At 54.1% G+C, this 26,366-nt stretch overlaps 3 protein-coding genes across 3 annotated transcripts in view; 2 read left to right on the forward strand and 1 right to left on the reverse strand.

Moving 5' to 3' along the window:
* The window catches only part of LOC147646926 (uncharacterized), a 34,663-nt gene extending 14,155 nt beyond the window's left edge, over positions 1 to 20,508 (reverse strand). Inside the window, exon 1 of the mRNA XM_086872799.1 lies at positions 20,286 to 20,508. The gene's annotated coding sequence lies outside the window, so the exon portion shown is untranslated. The remainder of the gene's footprint in view (positions 1 to 20,285) is intronic.
* The window catches only part of LOC147646922 (uncharacterized), a 166,622-nt gene extending 140,256 nt beyond the window's left edge, over positions 1 to 26,366 (forward strand). Inside the window, 1 exon segment of the mRNA XM_086872734.1 lies at positions 25,272 to 26,366. Within this exon segment, the coding sequence (XP_086728860.1) occupies positions 25,272 to 26,171 (900 nt within the window). The 3' untranslated portion in view covers positions 26,172 to 26,366.
* Positions 2,978 to 9,748, forward strand: LOC147646927 (maestro heat-like repeat-containing protein family member 7). The gene is made up of 15 exons (XM_086872815.1): positions 2,978 to 3,327; positions 3,576 to 3,640; positions 3,750 to 4,565; positions 4,750 to 4,898; positions 5,156 to 5,303; positions 5,510 to 5,700; positions 5,783 to 5,920; positions 6,192 to 6,306; positions 6,479 to 6,616; positions 6,832 to 7,008; positions 7,136 to 7,291; positions 7,451 to 7,552; positions 8,569 to 8,671; positions 8,953 to 9,009; positions 9,311 to 9,748. The coding sequence occupies exons 1-14, from the start codon at positions 3,210 to 3,212 to the stop codon at positions 8,994 to 8,996; spliced, it is 2,460 nt and encodes an 819-aa protein (XP_086728941.1). The 5' UTR covers positions 2,978 to 3,209; the 3' UTR covers positions 8,997 to 9,009; positions 9,311 to 9,748.

The following is a 26,366-nucleotide window of genomic DNA, read 5'->3' on the forward strand; positions in this document are numbered from 1 at the left end:
CCCTCCAGGAGGGTGGGGACAGCCTAAGGTGCCCAGGCTGGGCTGGCTGGGGACATGGAGGGCAGGGGGGTGCTGCCAGGCCACGGCCACTGGGTGCCTCCAGGAAGGGGCAGTGGGCAGAGGCAGGGCTGGCCACCAGCCCAGGCCCTCACGGCTGCCCAGTCCACGGTGCTGTGACCGAGGCCCCCCTGACACAGAGCTCGGGGCCCACAGAGCTGCTGCCACCATGGGGAGGGTGGCGATGTCTCCTCGAGCAGGGCTGCAGAGTCGCTGCTGCTGAAGAGGCTCTGGAGCCACAGAAACAGCAGCAGAGTGGGCACAGGAACAGCAGCACCCCGAACGTCGGCACCTGCACAGTGAGGTGTCCGCAGCAGCCGGGTGCCAAACGGGGAGGCTGTGGGCACAGCTGCCTTTGGTTTGGCAAAAGCCTTCAGCAGAGTTGGCCACAATGGCTTTCTCTTCACTTGCAGCCTCACAGCAACACTTGGCAGCTTCAGCTGCAGCCTGTGCCCGTGACTGACTTGGATGGCCGTGCTTGAGGGTGGGCTCGCCTTCCACACTCAGGTGTCCCAAGGCAGCGGCATTGGTGCCATCGTGAGAGAGAGACACTGATGGGGTTCAAGCCTTGTGCCACACCTGTCCTCCCTCTCCTCTGTGAAGGCATCTTAATGACAGAGGCGTCAGCTCTGAAACTAAACCCTGGACTTGCTTAGAACAATGGAAGAAGCAGCAGGCACTGAAAAAAAGCAGGGACTTACACAGCTCAGTTTTGCTCTCCACTTGGGGAACCACAGAATTCCAGAGCACTTTGTGTTGCAAAGAATCATAAACATCATCCAGTTCCAACCACCCTGCCATGGGCACAGGTGGTGTGCAGACACAACTGTCACTAGAACTGGAAGAACACTTCTCCATGTTGACCTTTTCTTCTCCTGGATTTCAAGCAAAGATGAAAAAATAATCTGGTGAATCACAAATGAATATTGTAGCTCACAGAATTAGGAGCAGGAGTCTCCAGTGGCCCATGGTGTGTCCATTCAACCATTGTTAGATCGTCCAGTTGGACTCAGCCTGGTGCAGCCTGGGCACAGGCACCAGGCTGGTCCATTTCAGCATCCCCAAGTCTTTGTGGTTCCCTGTGCACCCATTGCCTCCTGAATCCATTCTTGAATTCCCAGTTACTGCTGTGCAGGACATGAGAACACAGGAATAGCTTGTTTGGCTCATTCTTGTGTTCGCTGCTCCTGCCTAAAGGAATCATCAGGACTACATGCTGATGTAAAGATATAGCCAAACAGCAAAGATTTTTTCTGTAATGTCTAATACTAAAACCTTGTGTGACTGTTCAGACACTCTAAAATCCAGGGTGAAAATGACAGCTTTGGTATGGAAGAATCCTAGAAATTTTGACATGTGATTTTTCTAGTCAAGGATTTTAATGCCAATGCGGAAACTACAAAAATATTAAAACTTCTCATTTGCAACCCCTTTGAAATGGCATCAGCACACTTACAGGAGACAGGGTGTGACAGCAGGGACAGTACTTGGCAGTTCATGGCTTCAGATGTGGGAGATAAATATTTTGCCTGGGTTCAACCTGAAGTTCATGTTTTCCCAGGGTTTTGATTGACTGGTCATTGCAGGTAAATTTAATAAATGCAAAAGGATGTAAAAGCACAATTTCTGGAGAATGTGCACCTGGGAGAAAACTGGGAGAAAACCTTGAACACAGCCAGCAGGCTCTGGAAAAATTTTAAAAAGTTAAAATTAAAAAAAGATGTAGCTCTGTGATTGTCCAGGCAGGACTTTTTGTGTCTGGGGAAAATGTCTGCCTTGTACCAGCTGCACACAGACAGACAGGCAGCAACTGAAGCCTTGAACATCAGAGAGTGGGCTAATGTTTCTCCCAGAAAAACAGACCGAAGATCAGACTGAAATGTGACAGTGCCTCCGTACAATCAAACCATCCTAGGAAACTCAGCAGCTGATGGTGTTTTTGTGCTACTGCAAACCCCTTCCATGGAAAACCTCATTCCAGGAAGGAGCAACATCATCTGACAGATAGCAAGTGGGCAGCAGTAGCTCCAGGAGCTTCCTGCAGGAAGGAGCCCAGCCCCCAATGCACATGGGCTTTGGCTGCCCTCTGGCACAGAAGCCCCTCAGGGGCACAGGTCTCTGGGGCAGGAGATGGGCACCAGCACTGCCAGGGCTCGGGTGGGGTGGCAGGTCTGCCTCGGTGGGGACTCTGCCACACCTGCTGATTTCAGTGCTGGCTGGGCCCCAGGGCTCAGAGCAGCATTCGTGCCCTGGCCCACACGTTCCTTGTCTGTGTCACACCTGCAAGTTTAGAATGGTCACCAGCCAGGACGTGTCCAAAAGAGGCCGTATCAGCTTCTGTGCAAGGCCCCGTGCCCTTCCATCTGTGGCTGCATCGGCAGCCCTGGGGCTCCTTCTGCTGCCCTGAGCCTGCAGAGCAGGGCAGCGTTTGCTGATGGTTTGAGGTGTTCCAAAAATCCTGTTGGGCTGTCTTAGACACTTTGGGCAAGGGATTCCTTCCAACCTGGGCCACTTATGGGGGGAGGGGGGCGGCCCCAGGGTAGAGGGCAGTGTGTGTAAGGGCCTTTTGTGACACGGCGCAGCACGGTCACCATAGGATGGAAATGGACAGGGTGTCAGAGGGCCCTTTGTGACACATGGTGACATAGGAGCTGGCGGTGACAGGGCCACACCACAGTGCTCGGTGCATGCGACAGGACAGGACGCGCCAGAGTGGTGCTGTGAGGAGCCCCCACACAGCGCACTCATTTGTGTCTGACCTGGAGCTTTTCCGAAGCTTTACTCCCACAGGTGACCTTGTGGAAAGACTGCGGGACTCGGTGGCCGTGGCCTTCCCGAGGCTTTTCTTTTGCAGGTGTCTGCAAGGCCGGACTGTGGGACTTGGTAACCCAGAGCTTTCCTGAGGCATCTACCATCCTTCTGGCCTGTGCCCTCAAGGTGAGACTGTGGGACTCGGTGACCAGAATCATTTAAGAGGAGTCTCCTGTCATTGTGGCAGGAGCCCTCAAGACCAGACTGCAGGACTTGCTGTCCTGTAGTCTTCCTGCAGCATCTCTACCGCAGGTGTCTTCAAGGCACAACTGCGGGCTTTGTTGACTCAGAGTTTTCCCAAGGCATCTCTCTTTAAGGTGCCCTCAAGGCCAGACTCTAGCATGGCAGGCAGATTCCTCAGCCTCTTCAAAGTGGTCAGGGGGAAAAGGAAGAAGGACACTGGAGCTGCTCCAGCACAACAGCCTGAAGAGCCGGAGCAGTTCCAGCCACTGCAGGATGGTGAGTGGCAGAGCTGGGCCACAGGGCTGATGGCTGCAGCCAGCTTGGCCCCATCCCATCCCACCTGCTTTGGACATGCCCACAGACAGAATGGAAGAGGGGCCAGGGCTGCCCCACCCCCCACAGCAGCCCTGCTCCATCCCCTGGCGCATCCCAGGGCTGTCCCTGCCTGGGGAGTGCACGGCTGGGCTGTGTTCTCCAGCCTCTCCCACAGCCCCTCAGCTCTGGCTGCACTCGCTCTTTGCCAGATGCAGCCATGGACCGGACCCAAGAGCAGGACCCCTCCCTTGGCCGCTTCCGCAGAACGCTGAAGGTACCTGCAGCCATCCCCACCTGGGCTGGGCCTGCTGTCACTGCTCAGCTGAGAACTGCACTTTTAGCACTCCATGGAACATGCCTAGCTTCTCTTTGTTCTCCTGCAGATGTTCCGGAAGTTTGTGCCCATTCAGCGCAGAAAGAGCAGTACCACAGCAACTGAGAGCACAGCCAAGCCTGACTCTGGGCTGACCGAGCTCCAGGCAGAGCCTGATGTCAGCCCAGATTCATCTGAGCTCTCAGAAAAGTTTGACACCGCAGTGACTGAAAACTGGGAAGAGGCTTTTCTCATGTCAATGACTGAGGATGTGGCCACCACAGACACTATCAGTGGAGAGACTCAGGGCCTGACAAAGACTGAAACCAGCCCTGATTTGGCTGAGCACTCAGAAGACTCTGACAGTGCAATGAATGATCACAGGGCAAGGGCTGACGTGGAAGTGACTGAGGACATGGCCATCACCAACTCCAGCACTGGTGTGGCCATCACAGACACTGTCAATGAAGAGACTCAGGGCATGACAAAGACTGAAACCAGCCCTGACTTGGCTGAGCACTCAGAAGACTCTGACAGTGCAATGAATGATCACAGGCCAAGGGCTGACGTGGAAGTGACTGAGGACATGGCCATCACCAACTCCAGCACTGGTGTGGCCATCACAGACACTGTCAATGAAGAGACTCAGGGCATGACAAAGACTGAAACCAGCCCAGATTTGGCTGAGTGCTCAGAAGACTTTGACAGTGAAATGAATGATCACAGGGCAAAGGCTGACATGGAAGTGATTGAGGACGTGGCCACCACAAACGCCGACACTGGAGTGGCTCAGGACATCGCAAATACTGACACCATGCCCACTCCCACAATTATTCATGCTCCCTCTACAGATTTCTTTGAGGAGAGAGGATTTTCTTCTCAGCAGGTACCCAGCCTGGGGCTAGGGTTGGAGGCCTCCCAGGGTCGTGTGCCCCCTCAAGCCATAGCCACTGGGCCCCCTCAGCCTTTCAGGCCAGCACAGTGTGGTGGGAAGGGAAGCACTTCTTGGGGGAAGCTCGGGAAGCTGATCCCTTTTACAGTGCTCCAAGTCTTTCCCATGCCTCCTCCAGGTGCCAGTCATGGTGAAAAACATTCACCAGAGTCTCATGTCCCATGTCACTGTGGGTGCCAGGCTGGCCACGAACATTCTGAAGCTGGCTGAAAAACACCCTGTTGATGTGGTGCTGACCCTCCTGCGCTGTGCCCCATCATGTGACAGGTATGGGGCCCACGTGCCTTGAGAGCTCAGGGCTCACCAGCCTTTAGGGCCCATTGCCCTGCACAGCCTGTCCAATGGGCTCTGCCCAACAGGCAGAGAGGTCCAGGAGCCTTGGGCCCCTCTGTTTCTCCAGGCTGCTGCCAATGTTCCCTCCCTGCCCCTCAGGGCACTGGGGCTTTGTCACTTGGGCTCCCACAGCTGCATAGGTCATGGTGCTATGACTGAGACACCCCTGACACAGAGCTCTGATCCCACAGAGCTGCTGCAATGATGTGGAGAACTATCGCCTCGTCAGGACCAACAATGGAGAAAGTGCTGGCAACACTGCTCTGTGTGATGGAGGATTGGCCTCTGCACAGCATGTGCACCTCCGATGGGGACAACAAGACTGTTTTTTCCCTGGCTGTGAGTTTATGGGCCCTTGCTCAGTCCCAGATCACCTCTCCAGCAGCTCTCCACCCTCTCCCTGCCTCTGCGAGTGCTGGGCTGAAACCTGGGCTAGGGGCAGGCTCAGGGGACACCGGGCCCGCTGCTCCCCCTGCGTCTCCCCTTGGACCCTGCCCCATGGACACCTCGGCACTGAGCACTGTCTTTGGGTGCTTCTTTTGCAGGCAACTCTGGTGCTCTGGGTGATTATCCAAGTGCCTGAGTGCCACGAGGCCATGATCCTTTATTCCGCCCGCCTGTTTGTGGCTCTGCTGTTCCATGTTGTCATCACCACCCAGCAGATGCCACCAGTGGAAGTTGACATCTTCTGGAGAGCATGCCAGGAGGAACACCGCCTTCCCAGCAACCCCAACAGGTGCCAGTCCTCCTGTCCTTCCCATGCCTTTGTAGACACTGCCAGTTTTCCCAGTGTGACCTGGGCTTTGCTCTGCACACAGGTTTGCAGTGCAGGCCATGAAGGCTCTGCTCTGCTGTTTGCACTATGATAGTGAGTTGATGGCTATGGAGCGCAAGCGTGGCTGGGACACGCTGCTCTGTGCTGACACCCAGCACTATGCCGTGGGTCTGTTGGCCAGGTGAGACCCCCTTCTCCCCACTACCTCCAGCTTTTGTGCCCGGTGCCTGAGGTGTCCCCCACAGTCCCTGTGGTCCTGGGCCAGAGGGTCACTGAGAGACGGCTGAGCAGACTGGAAAAGGCCAGGAGAGGATGCCCAGAAGGAGCCACCTCCCAAAGTACCCACAGTCCCTCCAGGGATGCTGAGGAAAGACCAGACCTCAGTGAGTCATTCCTAGGAGAGGTTTGCCCTCCCCACCTCAGGGTCTTTGTGCCTTTTTCCCCGCTTCCAGGGAGATGCACGGTGCCTCCCTATCCTTATGTTCTGGGATTGCACTCCGCCTGCTCCGGCTGCTCAGCAGGGAGGAGCCATGCTGGGATCTGCCCTTCCTGCCATTCCTTGTGGAGGTGAGCTTGATGGCCAGCACTACCTCACTGACCTGCCTCTCAGCTCTCTGCCCTTGCATAGCCACAGCTGCCTGGGACGGTGCCTGCTCCCTGTGCCGCTGCCTGGACCCAGCCCTGTGTGGTTCCAGGCTCCTGCCAGCTGGGTCCCCTGTCACTGCCCTGTGCCTTTCAGGTCCTGGATTGCCTGGACTTGCGTGAACGTGGTGACAGCATCCTGGAGATCATGTCAATGCACCTGCAGAATGAGTGCAGGCAGAGGCGTCGCCTGGCGCTCAGAGGCCTCATGGTGCTCAGCAAGGATCCCTCGATGGTGAGGACAGGGCAGCGGCTGAAGCTGTGCTGGGGAAAGCAGCTCCTTGTGCTGGCTGGGCTTCAGGAGCTGAGGCAGCTGCTCCCAGCTCTCCTGCCTCACCTGCCTGAGTGCTTTGGGACAGCCCTTTGGCCTCTGGGCCCAGCGGCAGCAGAGTGGGGTTGCAGTGCCAGGGCCGTTCATGGTTTCCCAGCACAGCCTTGTTTTCCACACAGGCCATAAGAATGTGCAGCCTGTCTCAAAGCCTTCTGGAGCTGCTGGGTGATGCAGACAGAGATGTGGTTGGCATGACCCTCCATGTGTTCACTAATATGCTCAAGAACAAAGACATTCTGATATCCAGTACCACTGCCCCAAAGCTGGCTGAGGCACTCCTGCTGCTCTTTGACCATGTAAGGCTCTGTGCCCCCAGCCACGAGCACTGGCTGCTGTACAAAACTTTGTGCTTGACAGATATTTGGGCCTTCACCCAGGTGAGCCTGGAGTAATTGGTATTAAGTTCTTTTTCTCTTCCTTCAGGACCACAGCCATGTGCAGCTGCTCTCCCTTGACCTCTTCTTCAACATGATGGACTTGGTAATGGATGAGGGAAAAAAGCCCATGGAGAAGATTTTAAGCCAGAGCCTGATTCCCCTCTTCATCCACTGCTATGATGAGAACCAGCATGTGGCGAAGGTCAGGTTTTGTGTGATGCTGGTGCATCCCTGGGAGGGGCATTGGCTTCCTCATGCCCTAGAACCTCCCAGGCTGCAGCCTCCTCTGGGCCCTGTCACCGAGACAAGAGTCCTGTGCCCTTGGCTGCATTGCCATCTCTGCATCTCTGCTGCTCTCCAGGCCTCTCGGAAAACGCTGATTCGTGTGGCCGAGTTCCTAAAGAGGAGGAATCTCAAGCAGCTGATGAAGAAGGAGCAGCTGTCGAACTTTGCAGAGTGTCTGGTAAGGACAGCCTAGAAGCCCCAGCCTCAGCCTGGAGAAGACCCTTGGCCCCAGCACTCAGTGTGTGGTGCTGGCATCTGTGCCCCTGCCCAGTGCCGCACCCAGGGGCGCCAGCCTGCGCCGCACACACCGCTCCCTTCCCTGGGCTGCACACGTTCTTCTCCAGGCTCCCGTGGCCCCGAGCCGGGTGCCAATGGAGCCCTTGGTATGCGGATAGAAAAACTCTATAACTCACAGAGTAGTTATGAGAGTAGGTATGAATTTATTCAGTGCTGAGGTGCATGGGGGATATCTCCTCCAAAAGCATGCACACCTTGGAGACTTGTTTCTCCCTTTTTATTCTCTACAAACCAGGGTTACACAGTATGCCTAATACATATTCATTTGCTAACCCTGCCTATCCCTGCTTCATACTAAAATTAGTTCCACGCCTATTTGCAGCTGCGCACTGCTCCTTGTTGGTCACTCTGGTGGTCGTCTGGGGGTCTTTAGGGCTGAAGTCAGCAATTTTCCTGCAGCTGAACTTTTCACCTTGTCTTTTTGTGCATGCTCCTTTCAGTTCTTTTGAACCCTCTCTTTCCATTTCTTGTGGCTTAGGGGTCCAAAAGAATCCAAGGAACCCCCCTCATCCTATGGTGCATTTATGCTTGCATCCTGTTTACGTATTCTAGCTCTTTATCTCATCCTGCAGTCTTAATTCTCTTCCTGCTCTTATGGGAGCAGTCAGCATTTCACACGGGTTTTGTAGCCCCTTCTTTTACTCAAGGCAATTTTTATAAATGATTCCTAATTCCTAATTTCTCTGTTTCACCCTGGCCCACTGGGGCTGTGGGCCGGGTCGGCACCGCAGCTCCCCAGGCAGCACCCGGCCCTCTGCCCCCTCCAGAGCCCGGCGCCAGCGGCTGCTGGCCGGGCCTCAGGGCTGGGCGGGCACGGGAGGCCGGGGCTGGCCGCAGGCAGTGCCCGACCGAGGGGCACAGCCCGCACCAACCCTTCCCTCCTGCCGCTCTCTGCAGCTGGCACAGGACGAGAGGCGAGCAGCTGAGCACCTGCGCCGGGCCCTGCCGTACCTGCAGAGCCCACAGGAGTCCCTGCGAGCGGCGGCCATCAGGTTCATCGGTGAGCCACGAACCTGGCTGGGCTCCCTCCCCGCCCCGCCGCAGCTCGGCCCCAGCCCCGGCTGCTGCCCCGGCAGCGGCATCCGGGCCCGGCGCCCTGGAGCCCCGGCTGCCCTGGGGCTGCTGCCGGCCTCTGGCAGCCGTGCCCTTGGGCTGAGTCAGGATGCGGCAAGGGGCCGGGCTGAGCCCTGCCGGGGGCGGGAGGGCGTGTGGCCCCAGGGCTGGCAGCGCCGCTGGCAGGGAGCTGTGCCGCTGGGGCCCTGACAGGCTCTGTGTTCCCAGAGATGGTCGAGGTGCCAATGAGGGGGCAGCAGGAAGAGCTCTAGGCCTTCAGTAAGGGTGAGTGAGTGCTGTCCGTGGGGGCTGGCGGGGGGAGCTGCAGTCTCTGCCCTGGCCACTGAGGGCTTTGCTCCCTGTGTGGACAAGGGGCGGTGTGGGCAGAGCACAGAGAGATTTCAGGGACGCGGGGCGGGGGATTTGGGGGGTGTGCATTCGTGACCAGGACCTTGCAGCTGATCCCGTTGTCCACTCCCCTCTTGTAACTCTGGCAAGAGCAGGCTGGGATGGCCTTGGCAGGACATTCTCCTAGGATTCCCACAGATGCGGGCTCTGATTGTAGCTCTGTTCCTCTCTCTTCCAGCCTTTTAAGCCCTGAGGAGGAATGACAGCCCTTCCCAGACAAACATAGTAGTTCAACTGATATTCTGTGAAAGAGCTGCAGCAGTACACTCATCTGCTGGCTCAGAAGAAACAGTGTTCATTGAAGACCTCCAGATGCCGTGGAAGATGAGAACACCTTGACACCAGAAGAGACCAGCTGGAGCTCCAGGCACAGCTAATGATTGGCACAGCTGAGCCTGTGGGAAGCTCATGTGGCTTCAGGCCTCTCCCTGCCTGTAGATAGTTCCCTCCCTGCAGCCCTTAGACACTGCCCACTCCTTCTTTTTCCCTTCCACTCTTCCTCCCTTTTGACAGCTCCATCCCCCCAGCCCTCAGACTGTGCCACCCCCTTTTTTGCCTCTCAGCTCATCCCTTTGCTTTGCCTTCCAGCAATAAACAGTTTGGCTTTTTCACTTAACCTGCATCTATGTGGAGCTGAAGGGTCACAATTCTGGAGTTCTGTGACACAAATCCTGAGCCCTGAGACACACGGGCCCCTCCTGCTGTTCTCTTCTGCACTGTGTTTTGTTCAGAGATGCAGAGGAACGAGCGCAGATCAGGCTGGATAGGTCCCTGTGCTGAAGGTCCAGTTCCACAACATTGTGGAGTTAAAGGTCTTGCTGAGCACCCTGAGCCTTGGATTTTGGAAGAGCCAAGCTGAGTATGTCCTGAACCCCACTGTGTGGGGTTCTGTGTCAAGCATCCACAGATGGCAAAGGAGCTTAGAATGCGTGAGGCTTTCAAGAATAGCTTCCTGAAAGCACAGTAATGCTCCATCCCTGCTCAGGATCAGGAAGAGGGCAGAACCAGAGAGCATCTGGGCTTAACAGGGAGCTGTGGGTGTGTCTAAGAGCAAATGAAGCAGCAGCACAGTGGCTGAGACTAGGACGCACAACCGTGCCGGCGTCCGGAGCGCTGTCAGGCAGTGCCGGGATCCCGGCCTTGGTTCTGGGCCCCACAACTGAGGAACTGCAGCCCCTGCCTCAGAGCCTGTCAGAAAGCCAAGCAAGTGAGACCAGAGGGAGGGCATCCTTCCAGTCTCTCTTGGGCATGGCCACAAAACAGCTCCTGCTCCTTCTTCCTCCGCCTCTGTTTGGGCTCTGCTGTTACAAATGGAGACAAGTTTAGACAAGTTCTGCCTTTGTCTCAGCTTTGTGGCAGCAGCTCATTTTGAGGCAGCCTGCACCCCAAATGTCACTCATTCACAAGTTCTTAAGAATGGCTGATTGTGTTTATTATAAAATGAATTCTTTATTGAATTGACAAAGGATTAACAGACATCAGACTTTAAACAGACCACTTAGTACATAGGACAAAACAAAAAGAGCCACTACTAGATCAAAAATACAGTGGACAATAAAGGGTACCTTGTTATAAATCCATGTTGTGATACTGGCTTTTGCAAGTATTAAGATGAATGCTGTATGTTCTATGCTTTTGCAATGTCTTTTTCTCCTGCTAGCAAGTTTTAGGCATAGGTCAAGAAGAATTTTGGACGTTAGGGTAATGTCCTGTCTGTGCAAAGCAAGATAAGCTCCAGGAAACAAATGATGGGGCCCAGGCTGCTATCAACACTGACCGCCTGCAGAAGAAGGAAGCCAAGCCCAAATAAAAATGTGCTAAAGGGAAATAAAATCTGTAAGACACATGCTCTAAAAAGGCAGATTCAGGGCGTAGACATGAAAAATACTTTTTGGAAAAATATGAATATGCATTAAAACCCCACAGCAGAATGGGAGTGTTCCAAAGATATCAGGTGTGTTCCTGGCAACGCACCAGGATACCCTGGCTGTTTTAACCCTTTGCTTTATTGTCTTTGTCTCCTAATTGTCTTTTTGTTTATATTAAACCTTTTATAATTTATTAAGTGAGTGAACCTCGTTTTTCACAATAGGAAGGAGTTCTTCACAGAAAGGCTGATTGGGAATTGGAATGGGCTGGCCAGAGGGGAGGTGGTGGAGTCACTGTGTCTCTCCAGTGGTGTGGGGGAGTAACATCAATCTCTGTGCAATAACTGATTTTGCTTTAAAACAATTGCTTCAAAATTGCTTCCTGTTCCACCGTGAGTGTCTGTGCTGGTTTGTATTAGTTGATAGTTGGTGAGGAGGGAAGAAGCCACCCATGCAAATGCTTTTTCTAGGAGGGGGCTGCTAAGAGCTTCCTCTGTGCTTAGCAAAATCAATAGCTGGCTGGCTCTGAGAATTGACAACCTATGAAACCATTTAGAAGCTGGATTCTCCTCTGTGAAATCCACATTTTAAAGACAGTCAAGCCGAGGAAAGCTCTCTGTTGTTTCCAGCTGTGAAGAGTTAACTGGGTGCTGGTCAGGCTGGCCCTGCTCCACCCTGGCCTGCACCGAGCCGGGCTCCGCCAGGCCCCCTTCACCACGGCCCGCGCAGCCCCAGCGGCTGCCGGGCACAGGGAGGGGAAGCCATCGGCCCGCAGCTGAAATTGAAGGAAGCAGGGGCCTGGGACCAGCCATGTGGGCAGAATAGCCACGACTGTTCTGGCCGGGCCCCCTGAGATCTCTGCACAGCTCCAGGGCAGCCTGAAATTCATCATAGAACTGGGCTTTTGGACCAGGCAAAAACCATCATGATCATCTGCAGGCCTGGTTGAGATATTAACTATTTCAGTGCACAGATGAGACCTGCAGACCTCGATCCTCCCCTTGGGTGAGAAAAAAGGACAGAGTGAGGACATGTAGAAGACAACATGAAGACGCCAAAGTCAGTAAAGAAGGAGTCAAGTCCCAGATGAAAGGAGAATGAGGAGATGCCTTAGTATTGGGGCTGAAAGTTCTTTTGGTAAGGCCATGGACATGGACTATGATACACTAAAATATCCCCTTTAATTCATTAGAAAATATGGAGAGATGGAGTGTTCAAACTCTAAACATGGGCTGAGGCCTGTAAGAAATGGTCCAGAGTTTCCCTCATCTGCCTCATAATCATTGCAAGAACAGAGACTGAGACCCTGAAGACACCAAGGGACTTTGTGCAGGGGTTCTGGCCTGGTTGAGGTGGAAGCTTGCCAGGCGATTGTTTGCAGGCGTGCTTGCTGTGCTGTCAAGGTACACTGCCTTCATTCCTGCTGGTGAGCAGGGACTTGTAAGGAGCGGCCTGTTCTGTACCTTACACCTGCTTCCCAGAGCAAGGGGTCTCATCAAAATAGCCGAGGAATTTCCCCACCTCTTGGCCAGCTGCCCCTTGCTTTGAAACAGACTGTAAAAATGACTTTTCCAAGTTACTTTCTTTGAGAGAGATGTCTCCATGGAAGAAGACATCGGCGACCCTGTCTTGTCCGTTGGTAGCTATAACCCCACCCCCCCCCTTTTTTCTCCTTGCATTTTGCCTCTTTATCCCTCTCTCCCTCTCTCTCTCCCTGTCCTCTATCGCATCACCCTTGTTGCTGGCATTAAAATAAAGACGCATTACTGCTGTTGTGATTTAAACTGAAATTCTTTGGTGTCCTTTTTGCAATCTGAGATCAAACGAACCTCTCATGACTCCCACTTGTGTTAGCGGATCGTGACACTCGGGAGCGGGGTGACCCAAGGTGCGGCTTAGAGCAAATGCTCCACGGCACAAGGATATTGGTAGGCGCACGGTGGAGACCAGGATGAGGAGGAGATCTCCAGTATGGGTTCCAAAGGCTTTTACTCCACTGGAGCATCCAGGGACTGAAGACCAAGAACACAACTGAGTGTGGGTTTTTATATGGGGGAGGCCAGAGGGAGGGCACAAAATTTTAACCAATCGGAAGAAACTATGGGAGGAGTGGAAGGTTCCATTCAACAATACAATAGGGGAAACAAGGGGAGCAGAGTGGGTCACATGGGCCAATGGGGAATTGGAGATTAGGGGATTTCCAGAGGGGTGGTTCAGGTAGGAGGCTGGCCTAAGGGAAGACTGACAAATGGGTGTAATGACAGATGGGGAACATGAGAAAACAAGGGCTGGGCTTGAGGCAGGTTGGATTGATAGGTGGGTAGGAGGATACAAACTAGGAGCAAACCAATGACTTAGGGGAATAACTGGAGAAACCATTCAAACAAAGCAGACATCACAACAATAGAACTGTTAACCATTACAGGAGGTGGCATCTTCAAGAGGCGATGGCATGTGAGTGAGCTCTTGCCACACTGACACTCATTGTTCTACATGGAAAGGGACATTGAGAACTTGCCTCCAGCATTCTCCATGGATCTCAAACTGTCATGTGCCAGGGCTTCCAGATAATCCATGTTCTGATATCAATCTAGACGGGAGCACAGATCAGAAGCCTTTCCATGGTGCCCCCAGTGGAGCCGCGTCCGCCTTTGTCTGTCAGGAAAAGGGATGCGGGAAAAGTGGGCAGGTGCCACCCTGCTCTATTTGTGTGCCAGGCCTGAGCCTCAAGTGTTTCTGGTTTCTTAGCTAATTTCTCCCTGGCTCCTCTTTAATACGAGCAAGAGAATAGCATTGCACAGTCCAGTTTGACAAATAAGGCTTGTGCACAACTGAGTGCTTCCACTAAATTAAAAACCCAATGTGCTTGAAAGCTGACCTTCTGTTTGCTCAGGCCTCCTCACCTCTGTAGATGAGGTGACTTTATGCTGCTGGTATGTGGGTTTTAGGAGTATGTGGGTTTTTATCTGTGATAGAGGTGAGGAAGTGTTGAACTCATTCCAATGAGCTAGCCAAAGCAGTGACTTTAGTGTCTCTTTGGCTGGGAAGTAGCACCGGCCTTGTTGAATGCAGCAGCACGAGCAGGGCTCCTCCAGCAGCAGGGACACACCATGAACCAGGAGGGGACCGTGGTACCAGAGGGGACTGTGGCACCAGAGGGGACTATGGCACCAGAGGGGACCGTGGCACCAGCCGTGCCCAAGGCCTGAAAAGGGTGGCAAAGTCAGGTGGTGCTGCCTGGCTGCATGAACAGCTCGGGCAGGGCGTGGTGAGGAGCCAGGTCTGGGGGCCATCCAAGGAGTCCTATCAAGAGCAAATGGTTCTAATATTCTCTCTGGGAAAAAAAAGGAGCAATCTTTAGAGTGAACTGAAGTGCTAATAAATATTTGCTCATGTATGGTGGGGTTTCTCTGCAAATGGGCTTTGATGGGAAATTTCTGACCACATTTAGTTTTGCTTTGTAAGTTGAGCACCTGAGTAGCTTTGTTGAGGAATGGAGAATTGTTTGTAGCTCAGTATTTTCTCAGGAGGAGCCTTACATTTTAGCACAGGAGGAAGGTAAGGCAAAGGTTTAAAAGCTTTCCCCTCCTGAAGTGACACACTTTCTGAGGAGTCTGAGGAGAATTCCCCTCAGCCTCTGCCAGGGCTGTTCGCCTCTTCTGCAGGCTCAGGATTCTGGGAGTTCCAGGAGCCTCAGCTGCCACGGTATTTTCCTCTGAATATTTCTTGTTGTGCAGTATACAGGGAGAATATTTTGTGTGAGATTCTCCTCTGGGCTTTGAGGTGAATCTCAGTAATTCTGTTGATTTTCATGTCCAGATGAACTTTTTGTAGATAGGAAGGAAAAGGGAAGAGGCACCATGGAAAATTAATTGCTCAAAATTTGAGTGGCCCAACCACATTAAAAATGAAGTCTAAACTGAAGAAATCTTTTCTTTTTATTTTTTTTTCCTTGCTAGGTGGGGTAAAACATGAAGTGTAAATAAATAAAGTTCTTTGAAAAGGTTCAGCCAGCACCCAGCTGTATGAAAATCAAAAGGGATAAGACAGGGCATGGGAAGAATCTTCACCCCTTCCCACTGAAGGTAAAAGAGTAGGAAAAGTGCCTCTGGCTGTTACCCACAGGTAATGTGTTATTTGAAGCCAAGAGCAGATGCCCCAAGCTGCTGGTGGCCCAAGCCCTGCCATGGCTGGCCCACTTTCAGTCTTAGCTGGACCAGGGTGGCTGGCTCGGGAGGGGAGGAGGTGGGGGAATCTCAGGGGGCTTCCTCTTCACAGCTGGGCTGGGGGGCCGTGGGGGAGGCACGGAGTGCTGGTGCTCTGCTTTCCAGGTCGACTCCTGCTTCTGAGGCCACATTTGAGAGCTGTCGAACGAGGCAGTCTCTGGGCTCCCTGGGGGCAAGGGAGAATCACACCTTCTTGGCTGGTATGCTGGAGCTGCAGCAGGGTGACTGTGGAGAGAGGAGGTGGCTGAGGCCCCCAGCTGCCATGGGCTCACAAGGACCCTCCTGCACAGCAGGGCCCAGAGCGGCCAAGGCTCCCCAGCACGGCTGGAGCTGCTGGCACAGCTTGGCCCAGCTGGACAGCTGCCCCTCAAGGCCCCAAGCAAGCAGGGGATGGCTCTGGGCAGGGTCCCTGGCCAGAAGCGGGCCCCAGAGCACCTCTGCCTTTCAAGGGCAATCTCGTCCCCGCTCTTTCTCCTGCCCACCTTGCTTTGCCTCTGCCCGCTGCTCCGGGGGCTGCTCTTAGCCAGGCAGCCTCAGTGGGAGCCAGCACTGGCTGCAGCCCCAGCGGGCTCCCCAGGACAAGGCCCAGCAATTAAGAGGCCAATGAAAGGCCTGGGCAGCAGCAGAACTCTCAGCAGAGTTATTTGGGCAACCACTGATTACCCACAAGTGCACAGCAGCCTCACTGGGAATGTTTCCTGACTATGAGCAGCCTTTCAAGAAGCTGGAGGGTGGAGATGAACAACAACTTACCGTTTCTTGTCCTTCCACCACTGGAATCCAACATAGCACAGGACCATGGAAAGTGGCACTGTGAACAGTGTCACTGCTGTGCCTATCATGCAGGACTTGCGCACATCCTGCGGGCAGAACACTCTTGGGGCGCTCGGTGGCTTCTCAGCATTTATATTGGACTTGCCAAGCGCATCTGTGGGAGCAATGGGCAGCGTGAGCCTGTGCTGTGCTCCATTGCTGAGCTGGCAGCACGCTGGATACGGCCAGGACATTCTCTGTTTCCCCCAGAGCTGGGGCCTGCAGGCACCTTGCCACCCCTTGGCACAGGCTGTGCCACCCAACAAAGCCCAGAAGGCCGAGAGCAGAGCCCGGGACAGCACAGCTGCTTGGGCAGTGGCTCCTAACAGGGACACGGGTCAACCCATCCCTGAGCAGCCACTGCCACCCCTGACCCTCCCTGCTCTGTGACAGCTCCCCCAGCCCAAGGGGACAGAGCCAGGCCCTGTAAGGGGCCAGTGCATCCCCTGCCCAGTTGGGAGCCAGGGCTGGCTGTGGCCCTGGGCTCACGGCAGGGCTCCCACTCGGGGCTGCTCCTGTGTCTTGGGCCTCTGGATGCTTAGGGCCAGCTCCAGGAGCAGCTGCAGGGGGAGAGATGTTGGTGCACAAGTCCCGATTCCCAGGGGCTGGGAATGAGCTCCAGAGGCCTAGAAGCCGCGGCACCTCCAGCATTGGCTGCTGCCGGGCCATGCAGGCCCTGAGGGAAGAGCTGCTGGCACACAGCCCTGCTGAGGGAGAGCCCAGCACAGCAATTACCTCCTGTGCCTGGGCCTGGCATCTCCTCCTTTCCTGCAACAGGAGCTGGCACAGGGCCATTCCTTCCTCTAGCATATGCCATCATCTGCACAAACATCTGCTCCAGCACTTGAGAAAGGAAAAAGGACAGCTGGATAAGATAGAACTGTTCACCATTAGGGGAAGTGGTATCTGCAGGAGGCAATACTTGTTAAAGTCATGGATAAAGGTCAGGAAAATATCCAGGTTATTGGGGCTGGGCCAGGGCTCTCCCTCCTCCAAACAGCCGCTACACCTGATCTAGCCCAAGACCAGGAAATTTCAGAGGATCTCAGGGTGTGCATGGCCCATGCTGCAGTTTGGGCTCCCTGTCATCTGATGCCAAATGCCTTCCTACAGGGACTGGGGAGAAGCTGCAGCCAGGCCAGGCTGGGAAACAGCCCTGCAGGCCATGAAAGCAGCAGCGGGGCAGCAAGGCTGCCATGGATCCCTTCCTGCTGTGCCAGGCACAGCGTGTCCTGATGTGCCCCTGGCCGCTGAGTGTCAGGAGAAGGCTGAGGGACATGAACCCACCACGGCGGCTCTCCAGATCACTCAGCATCCTGTCCAGAAGTTGGGATGCCTCCAGGGAATTCTTGTCTTCTATCTCTTTGTTCTTCCATCTTGGAGGACCTTAATGGAAAGTAGTTCCATTTCTCCATCAGTCCAGAGTAGCAGTGAGTGCACCTGGGTGACTGGTGCCCTCCAAGGCACTCCCTCCTCTCTGCCTTCCACTCAGGAGCAGGAGCAGGGGGACAAGGTGCCTGCAGTGGGCCCACACTGGGATAGAAGAAGCCCCTTGCATTGCAGTCAGGGGAGAAAGGCCTCCCTGGAGCTGCCAGCAGCTCTGAACTGAGCCCTAGGCAGGGCCAGGGCTTGGCAGCAGCAACAGGAGCAGCTCAGTCTCCCTGGGGCTGGCAAAGGAGCCACACGAGGCACAGCCCTGGGGCACAGCCCTGGGCCCGGCCCCTTCCTCTCTGATCTTCCTTGTAGCTGCACAGAGCACACGGAAAGTGACACTGGCATTGCACAGTGGAAGAAGATTGACAGCTAAATCCTCCTTCCTCCCACTGACAGCAATGCTGTGGGATCACTCAGGGCTCCAGATGGGAGCAGAGCGAAGTTCCCAGAATACATCAACCTTCAGATTCTTAAGGGAAATGGCATGAGAGTGAGCTCTTGCCACACTCACACTGATAATTCTGTGCAGAAATGGACATAGAGAACTTGCCTCCAGCATTCTCCATGGATCTCAAACCATTATGTGCCAGGGCTTTCAGATGCTCCATGTCACGATCCCAATCTAGAAGGGAGCACAGATCAGAACCATTCCATGGTGAGCTGGGACCCCCTTCTGCCTTAGGGAACTGGGCACTGCAAGGGGGTCAGGTAAGGCCATGGGAGCCAGATGTCAATGGACATGGCCAAAGCTGCAGAGGGGCCTGGGGAGCTCTGGGCTGGCCGTGGACGCTCTCAACACCTTTTCCATGCTCTGTGCAACATCCCTGAAAGGCAGGCACTGCCAAGCAGCAGATATTTACAGCTCAAGCCTCAGCAGGGTTCAGGCCCAGAGGCACAGCAATTACCTCCTGGGGCTGTGCCTGGCATGGCCTCCCTTCCTGCAGCAGAGGCTGCCCATGAGCCACTGCTTCCTCCGGGAAACGCTGCCTTCAGCACAGCCTTTGGGTTCATCTCTGGAGAAAGGAAAAGCCACAGCTGGATCAGATGGAACCATTCTCTTTTCAGGGAAGTGGTGTCATCATGATGCAATACTAGTCGAGGTCATGCATAAGGATTAGGAAATCATATAAACTTATGGGATTGGCCAGAGCCCTCCCTCCTCCAAACAGCCCCTACACCTGATCTAGCCCAAGACCAGGAAATTTCAGGGGATCTCAGGATGTGCATGGCCCATGCTGCAGTTTGGGCTCCCTGTCAGCTGATGCCAAATGCCTTCCTGCAGAGGCTGGGGAGAAGCTGCAGCCAGGCCAGGCTGGGAAACAGCCCTGCAGGGCATGAAAGCAGCAGTGGGGCAGCAAGGCTGCCTTGGATCCCTTCCTGCTGTGCTGGGCACGGTGTGACCAGATGTGCAGAGAAAGCCCCCGGCTGCTGAGTGTCAGGAGAAGGCTGAGGGACATGGACCCACCTTGTCCTCCCTGCAGCATTTCCTTCAGCATTTGCTGCATGGTATTGGATGGCTCATGGGGTTTCCGGTGTCCTGCAGCTTTGTTCTTTCCTCTTGGAGGACCTTATAAAAAAATATATATCCATGTCCCAGGAATGGATCCTACAAAATCAGGGTTCAGCTTGTGGGATCAGCAAGGACACAATACTCACCCCTGCGATGGGAGCTGGGCTTGCGTGCAGCATCCAGCCCAGGAGCCTGGAAAGTCCTCCCTGCAGACACACCTGTAACTCAACAGCCACAGAAGCTTCTGTCATGTCTGCTGATCTGCAAAGGCAGCACTGAGCTGCAGGAGCGGTGAGGGGATCACGCAGGGCGAGGGCACACATGTGCACAGCTCTGTCCTGGCACCTTCAGCGATGCTGCCCTGGCTGAGCTTTGGGCTCTGAGCTGGTAGCTCTCCCAGGGGGAAAGGCCTTGACCTACCCTCACCATCTCCAAGAGCCTCAGTCCTGGATGTGGGTTGAGAAGCCAGATCACCTTCACCAAGAGGCTTGGCTGCAAAGAAAGGCAGGACAGAAGAGTTCCCATGGCACTGTAGAAGATCCTCAGGCTCCCTGGGGCTGGCAAAGGAGCCACACGAGGCCCAGCCCTGGGGCACAGCCCTGGGCCCGGCCCCTTCCTCTCTGATCTTCCTTGTAGCTGCACAGAGCACACGGAAAGTGACACTGGCATTGCACAGTGGAAGAAGATTGATAGTTAAATGCTCCTTCCTCCCACTGACAGCAATGCTGTGGGATCACTCAGGGCTCCAGAATGGAGCAGAGCGAGGGTTCCAGAATCCATCAGCCTTCAGATTCTTAAGTGAAGTGGCACATGAGTAAGTTCTTGCCACATTGACACTGATTATACTGAGCAGAAAGGGACATTGAGAACTTGCCTCCAGCATTCTCCATGGGTCTCAAACCGTCATGTCCCGGGCCTTCCAGATGCCCCATGTCACGATCCCAATCTAGAAGGGAGCACAGATCAGAATCATTCCATGGTGAGCTGGGACCCCCTTCTGCCTTAAGGAACTGGGCACTGCAAGGGGGTCAGGTAAGGCCGTGGGAGCCAGATGTCAATGGACATGGCCAAAGCTGCAGAGGGGCCTGGGGAGCTCTAGGCTGGCTCTGGTCACTCTCCACCCTCTTTGCAGGCCCTGTGCAAAATTCCTGGAGAGGCAGCAGGACCAGCCCAGGGGCTCTGGGGACTCTCACCCTCCCACAGAGGAAACCCTCCCTGAAGCCCTGCGGAAAACCATCCCCAATGCTTCCCAGGGAGAAGGAAGTGCTGTCCCAGGAAAGGGAAGCCAGGCCCTGGGCTCACCTGCTCCCTGTGCTCGCCACGGAGCAGCCTGGGCAGCCCTGTCAGGCAGGGCCACTGCCAGGAGGAGCAGGAGGATGAGGTGCAGAGCAAAGGCCATGGTGCCTTGCCCACTGCCAGTCCTGCAGCTCTTGCTGCCACCACTGTCCTGACACCGCTGTCCCAATGTCAGCACCGCTGCTGCCGCCGCCGCTGCTGCCACAACAGTCGTGGTCAAGGACTGACTGCTTGGTCCTTGTGGTGCTGTGCAACCACGGGGCTCTGGGACCTCTGTGACCTCAGAGCCTGCTGTCACCTCAGCCTGCTATCACCCCAGAGACTGCTGTGACCTCATGGCCTTGGCTGTACCCCCTGAGTGTTCTCCCCTCTGTACTCCAATCTGTACTGGACTGATTGTAAATCTTTGACTTCATCAAAGGGTCATTGCCAAACAAAACCTTGGTTTTGCCTGCTGACATTGCTGGTCATGTTCTGTCCCATGAGATGCTCTTGATGGTTGCCTCTTTTCCTGGGCATGGCACTGGAGGAGGTGCAGGCCCAGGTGATGCCACTGAAGGAAATGTGCCCTCAGACCAGGGACGCTCAACACAGACTCCCCCAGCCCCTCGGGGCCCCGCTGCTGGTCACAGCAGCCCCTGCCTGGCTCCTGCCTGCCCACACCGTGGTCAGCCCTGCCTGTTCCTGGACATGGAGCTCAGCCAGGGCTGGTGCTGTGTGGGCTTTGCTGGTGGTACCAGCCAGACACTGGGGTGACAGCTCCATCTCTTTATTGGAACAGAAGAGCTGTGTCAGGCCCTGCCCTGGCAGGAGGGACCCACCTTCAGTCCAGGCCACAGAGCAGGGTGGGTCCCTTCAGGGACACAGGGCCTTGCTTTGGGTGGTGGCAGCATCTGCACAGCAGCAAGCTGGTAACGCAGCTGTGACAGGGACATCACGTATGGGCATGGAGATGTGAAATGTGTGGTGCAGGTGTCCCTGACTGAGGTGTTTGGCCTTTCCTGTGAAGCTGCAGAGGGGAACCTGTTGAGAGAGGAGATGGCTGAGGCCCCAGCTGCAGCTGGCACACAGGGACCCTCTTGCACACTGGGAGATTCTCACTGTGCTCACAGTTTCCCTCTGAAGACTAAGAGGTGAATGTGGATGGGCTTAGCAACTGGTCTGCAGGCCAAACAATTGAGGTAGTAAAAAAAAAAATAGAGAAAATACAAGTTTATCCATAGCAAGGAAGAAAGCAAGGCCGTTAGCATGGAAACCAATAAAAAGGTGCATAAGGGGTATTTGTAATAAATGTTGTGATAAATGGAATTGGTTCGTGCTAACTAAATTGTAACTGTTATTAAAGTTATTATTAGAAACAATCAAGAATCAGTGTTACAAAGCAGATGTACCCCTTTGCAGATGTTACATGTCAAAATTGAGGTACAGGATGTAGTTTAGAAGATAAATGGTGTCTCAAGACCAAAATGGCCTTGAGATGGACCAAAATTAGAAGAAATTTAGGCATTGGGCGTAAGGATTAGTAAACATAAGGCTAATTAGTAGACTAACATAACACAAGGCTTAGTAGGCACGCGCAAACCTGTAAGGTTATCCAAAGGACAATGAGGAAGAAGAGAAGCCTTCACCAAAAGACCACCAAAAGAAGACTGAAGACACCATTGCAACAAGTGAGGCATGTGCCATGAAGAAAAGTGATGTTAAGTCAGAAAAATTTAAAATAGGAGGAAACTTGCAGTAAGTGTAGCTTGAAGTGCTTTGTTTTGAACGTGAGGCAGGGTGGGAAGCCTCCGTACCCTGGTGGGTTTTGCTTATGCTTTAATCATACTTAATTACTAGTAGATTATATATATAAATTTTAATTTTTTATTAAACTGTATTATTTTACAAAACTGTATTCTTTTATACCACATTGCTATTCAGATTAGTAAATTGTATTCATTTTTAATTAAACTTCCATTAAGGCAAGGGACCTAGTTGTCAAAATTCTAATTTCATTTATAATAATATTTTAACAAAGAAGGTTGGTACAACAATATTGGTATTTAACAAACGTGACACAATATGAGCTATATTAACAAAGAAGGCACCTTACGGTGACAACATTCTACTCTTCAGACTGTAAACATCTTTGTGTACTGATCAGGAGGTCAGGATTTGCTCTTTACCATCCTGATGCTGAATGTCTCCGTAGGCAGTCTGGTCACAGAGAAGAATGAATCCCTTGCAGGCTGCCCCTGTTTGGACAACCTGCTCCTCACCCCAAGCCTCAGCATATCTGACATGGCCCACCTGGGACTGACATCCCAAAACATTGATAACATTTCTCTTTAGAATTTTCCTTTATCATTAAAATCTAATTAATTAATAAAAATAAATTTTGATTTTTATTATAATATTGTTCTATATTTTTAGAACCTAATTTTTATATTTATATAAAATAATTGATACATTTTTAGCAACTAAAAACATTATCGGTCCTTGGTTCAAAGTAACACAATTCCACTTTCATTAATTAATTGACCACTATTTCTCCCTCTTTATGCTAATTACACCTATTTTTAGTCCTTTGATCATATTTTTTAATCATTTTCTCAGACAGGGTAAAAGAGACCACTTTGGGGTCCATAGAAACTTTTCTGGGGAACATTTGGGGCAGTTTTGTGTCTGGGGAGGGAATTTAGAGAGAACTTGGTGGTCTGGAGGACACTTGGGGGAGCCAGGTGGGCACTTAGGGATTCTGTGGGACAATTCATGGTTTGGGGGAGCACTTGAGCGTCCAGGGGGGCGCTTGGAAGTCAGGGAGGGGAATCTGGGGGCCCTTCGGGGTCCGGGCGGGCACTTGCGAGACTGTAACGGGGAATCTATGGGTCGCGGGGGATGATGGGAGTTGTAGGTGCCGATATAATACGGTTTAACGGGGCCGCGGAGCATCACGGGAGTTATAGGCGCATCTCCAGTGGATTCCGGTGGGGCGTGGGGCATGACGGGAGATGGAGTCATGACTGGAATGGCACTCTATGGGCGCCGCGGAGCATGACGGGAGCTGTAGTCCCGAAAGTGGCTCGGAAGGCGCGTTTGGCGGTGCAGGGAAGCACTCCGAGAGAACTTTTCCGTCCGAGTTGTGATTGCAGGTCCTCGGGGCGAATGTATACGGCTCGGGAGCACTTGGGGGGAACCTGGGGAGCTGTAACCGGGCTCTTTTGGGCGTGGGGCACGGCAGGAGGTTTGGGCGCGGAACTGTGTTCTGGGATGATGGGAGATGAATTCCCAGCCGTGTCTGGAAGGGGCATCTGTGGTGTCGGGAGCATTCAGGGGTCCAGAGATGCTTTGGGGGGTCCTGAACGAGCGCTGAGGGGGCACTCGGGGATCCTGGAGGGTTTGGGGCACACTTATGGGACATATGGGGGGCGATGCCGGGGTTCTAGGGAGTGCAGGGCATGTTCCCAGTTCCTCACAACCTGATCTCAATTGCCCCCTGCAGCCTGCTACTCACTGCCAGGACGATCCCAGTATGATATCCCAGTGTGATGTCACTACACAGCCAGTGCAATCTCAGCCACTGCCAGGATGATCCCAGTACAAACCAGTCCCTCCCAGTGCTGCCACTCCTGGGATCCCCCAGCCCTCTCTGTGTTCCCCCCTCCTGCATCTCCCCAGAGGAGCCCCAAGGGCTGGCAGTCCCCAGCCAGGGTCTCCAGCCAGCCCCAGGTTGGATCTGCAGCCCCCAGTTTTCCCAGTTTCCCTCTCCTTTTCCTCAGGCCAGGTTCCCCCCATCCCCAGAGGGTGGGAGCAGCGGAGAGCCCCGCGCTGCCCATCCCGACCTGTCCCGGCTCCATCCCCGCTCCTGCTGTGGGCTGTGAGGGGTTCGGGAATGGGGCACTGAGGGTGTCACTGCTCCTGGGGGAGGAGGAGGAGGGATGAAAGAGGAGCAGGAGGAGGAGGAGGGACAAATGAGGATCAGGGAAAGGAGAAGGAACTACAAGGTCCAGCACTCCCTGAATTTATAGTCCCCCACCTGTGCGATCATCACCCACCATCCCACAGGTGACTGGGGAGCGGGAGCTTTGCCCAGATATCCTGGGGGGGTCCCTGGGTTGGGTTCATTTGGGGGGGGGATGTTTGGAGAATGTGGAACTCCAAAGCTGAGTGGAAAATCCTACTTGGGGGGATATTGGGGGTCCCACCGTCCTTAAGTGGGGAGATGGAAACAGGGGGAACTTTTCAGATTCCTGGCACTCTCAGCAGCCCGGGGAGGGCAGGGACCGAGCAGACAGGTGATCGCCAGTACAAGCGTGACTCCCAGCAGCTGGGACAGGGGGGAACCCTTGAACCCCAAACAGGAGAGACCAGAGATGGGGAACTCCTGGGAGGCATTTTCAGGCTGAATTTTGGTGTTTTCTGGAGGTTTTATGGACCCCAGATGTCCGATGACTTCTAGAGATGAACGCGGGCAGAGGGACCTGCAAACTCAATGTCCTCATCCCTTGTATTTCCCCAAACCAAGATTTCCCATTGCCAAACCTTGGCTGGATGGAGAGGAAGGCTGCGAGGAAGAGGAAGATGCCTCGGGACACCCAGGCAGGTGAGGAGGAAGTCAGTGCCCCTTTCCCTCTCTCTCCTGCTCCATCTCCCAGCCCAGCATGGCCCCCAGCTGCAGGACAACCCTGTTGCCGAGGCTGTCCTGCCGGGGACGCACTGGGGGGATCTCCTTCCCCTTCCCTCTGGCACCAAGGTAAATCCCATCCTCTCCTTGTCCTTCCTCCCTCAGACAAGGAGCTGAGGATGGAGACCAGGGAGGACAAATCCCTGCAGCAGAACCTCGTGGAAGAGGCTGATTTGAGCAGTTCCACAGTGCAGGAATCCAACGGGGAGGAAAAGCCCCGGAGATCCCGCAGGAGGAGGGGCTCCAAACCCATCCCAGGGTGCTCTGAGGAGGAAAGACCCACCCTGTGCCGGGAAGGTGACCAGAGATCCAGCCGGGGCTCTGAGCTGGTGGTCCATGAGCAGCTTCAGGATGGGGAGAAGTGCTACAAGTGCTTGGAATGTGGGAAGAGCTTCAGCCAGAGCAACAGCCTGATCTGCCACCAGATGATCCACACTGGGGAATGGCCCTACAAGTGTGGGAAATGTGGGAAGGGTTTCAGCTTTAACTCCAAACTCATCATCCACCAGCGCAGCCACACTGGGGAGAGGCCCTACGAGTGTCCCGAGTGTGGGAAGAGTTTTCGGATCAGCTCCAGTCTCCTCGTGCACCAGAGGATTCACACAGAGGAGAGGCCCTTCCGCTGCCCTGACTGTGGGGAGGGCTTCAAGCACAACTCCACCCTCACCATTCACCGGCGCATCCACACTGGGGAGAGGCCCTTCAAGTGTGGGGAATGTGGGAAGAGCTTCAGCCGGAGGTCCCAACTGACCATCCATCAGATGATCCACACTGGGGAGAGGCCCTATGAGTGTCCAGAATGTGGGAAGAGGTTTCAGACCAGCTTCCAGTTCCTCAGGCACCAGCAGATTCACACGGATGAGAGGCCCTTCCGCTGCCGTGACTGTGGGGAGCGCTTCAAGCAAAACTCCCACCTCATCACCCACCGGCGCATCCACACTGGGGAGAGGCCTTATAAGTGTGACGAATGTGGGAAGGGGTTCAGCCAGAGCTCCAGCCTCAGTACCCACAAACGCATCCACACCGGGGAGAGGCCCTATGAGTGTCCCCAGTGTGGGAAGAACTTCTCAGACAGCTCTCAACTGACCAGACATAAACGGAGGCACCACTAAGGGAAGCCCTGTGAGTGCTCCAAGTGCAGGAAGAGCTTCGTGCGCTGCTCCAACTCCATCCCCCATCAGTGGGCCCACGTTGGGCAGAGCCCTGATGGCCCATGTTCCCTGTGATCTGTGTTGGGAAGACACTGGGCTGGTGGTCGTTTTGGTTTCGTTCTAATTATCTTTAGATTCATCTTCATCCCTTTGGAACAGACTAAATTGGGGTAAAAATCAACAAATTAATGGCATCTAATTAATCAATGGCACCTAAAACCTCACATTTTACTAGTGCTTCAAGAGCAACTGGGAATCAGGGAGCTACTT

The sequence above is a fragment of the Cyanistes caeruleus genome, unplaced genomic scaffold (genome assembly GCF_971803275.1).
Source record: "Cyanistes caeruleus unplaced genomic scaffold, bCyaCae1.hap1.1 HAP1_SCAFFOLD_76, whole genome shotgun sequence".
Taxonomy (NCBI): domain Eukaryota; kingdom Metazoa; phylum Chordata; class Aves; order Passeriformes; family Paridae; genus Cyanistes; species Cyanistes caeruleus.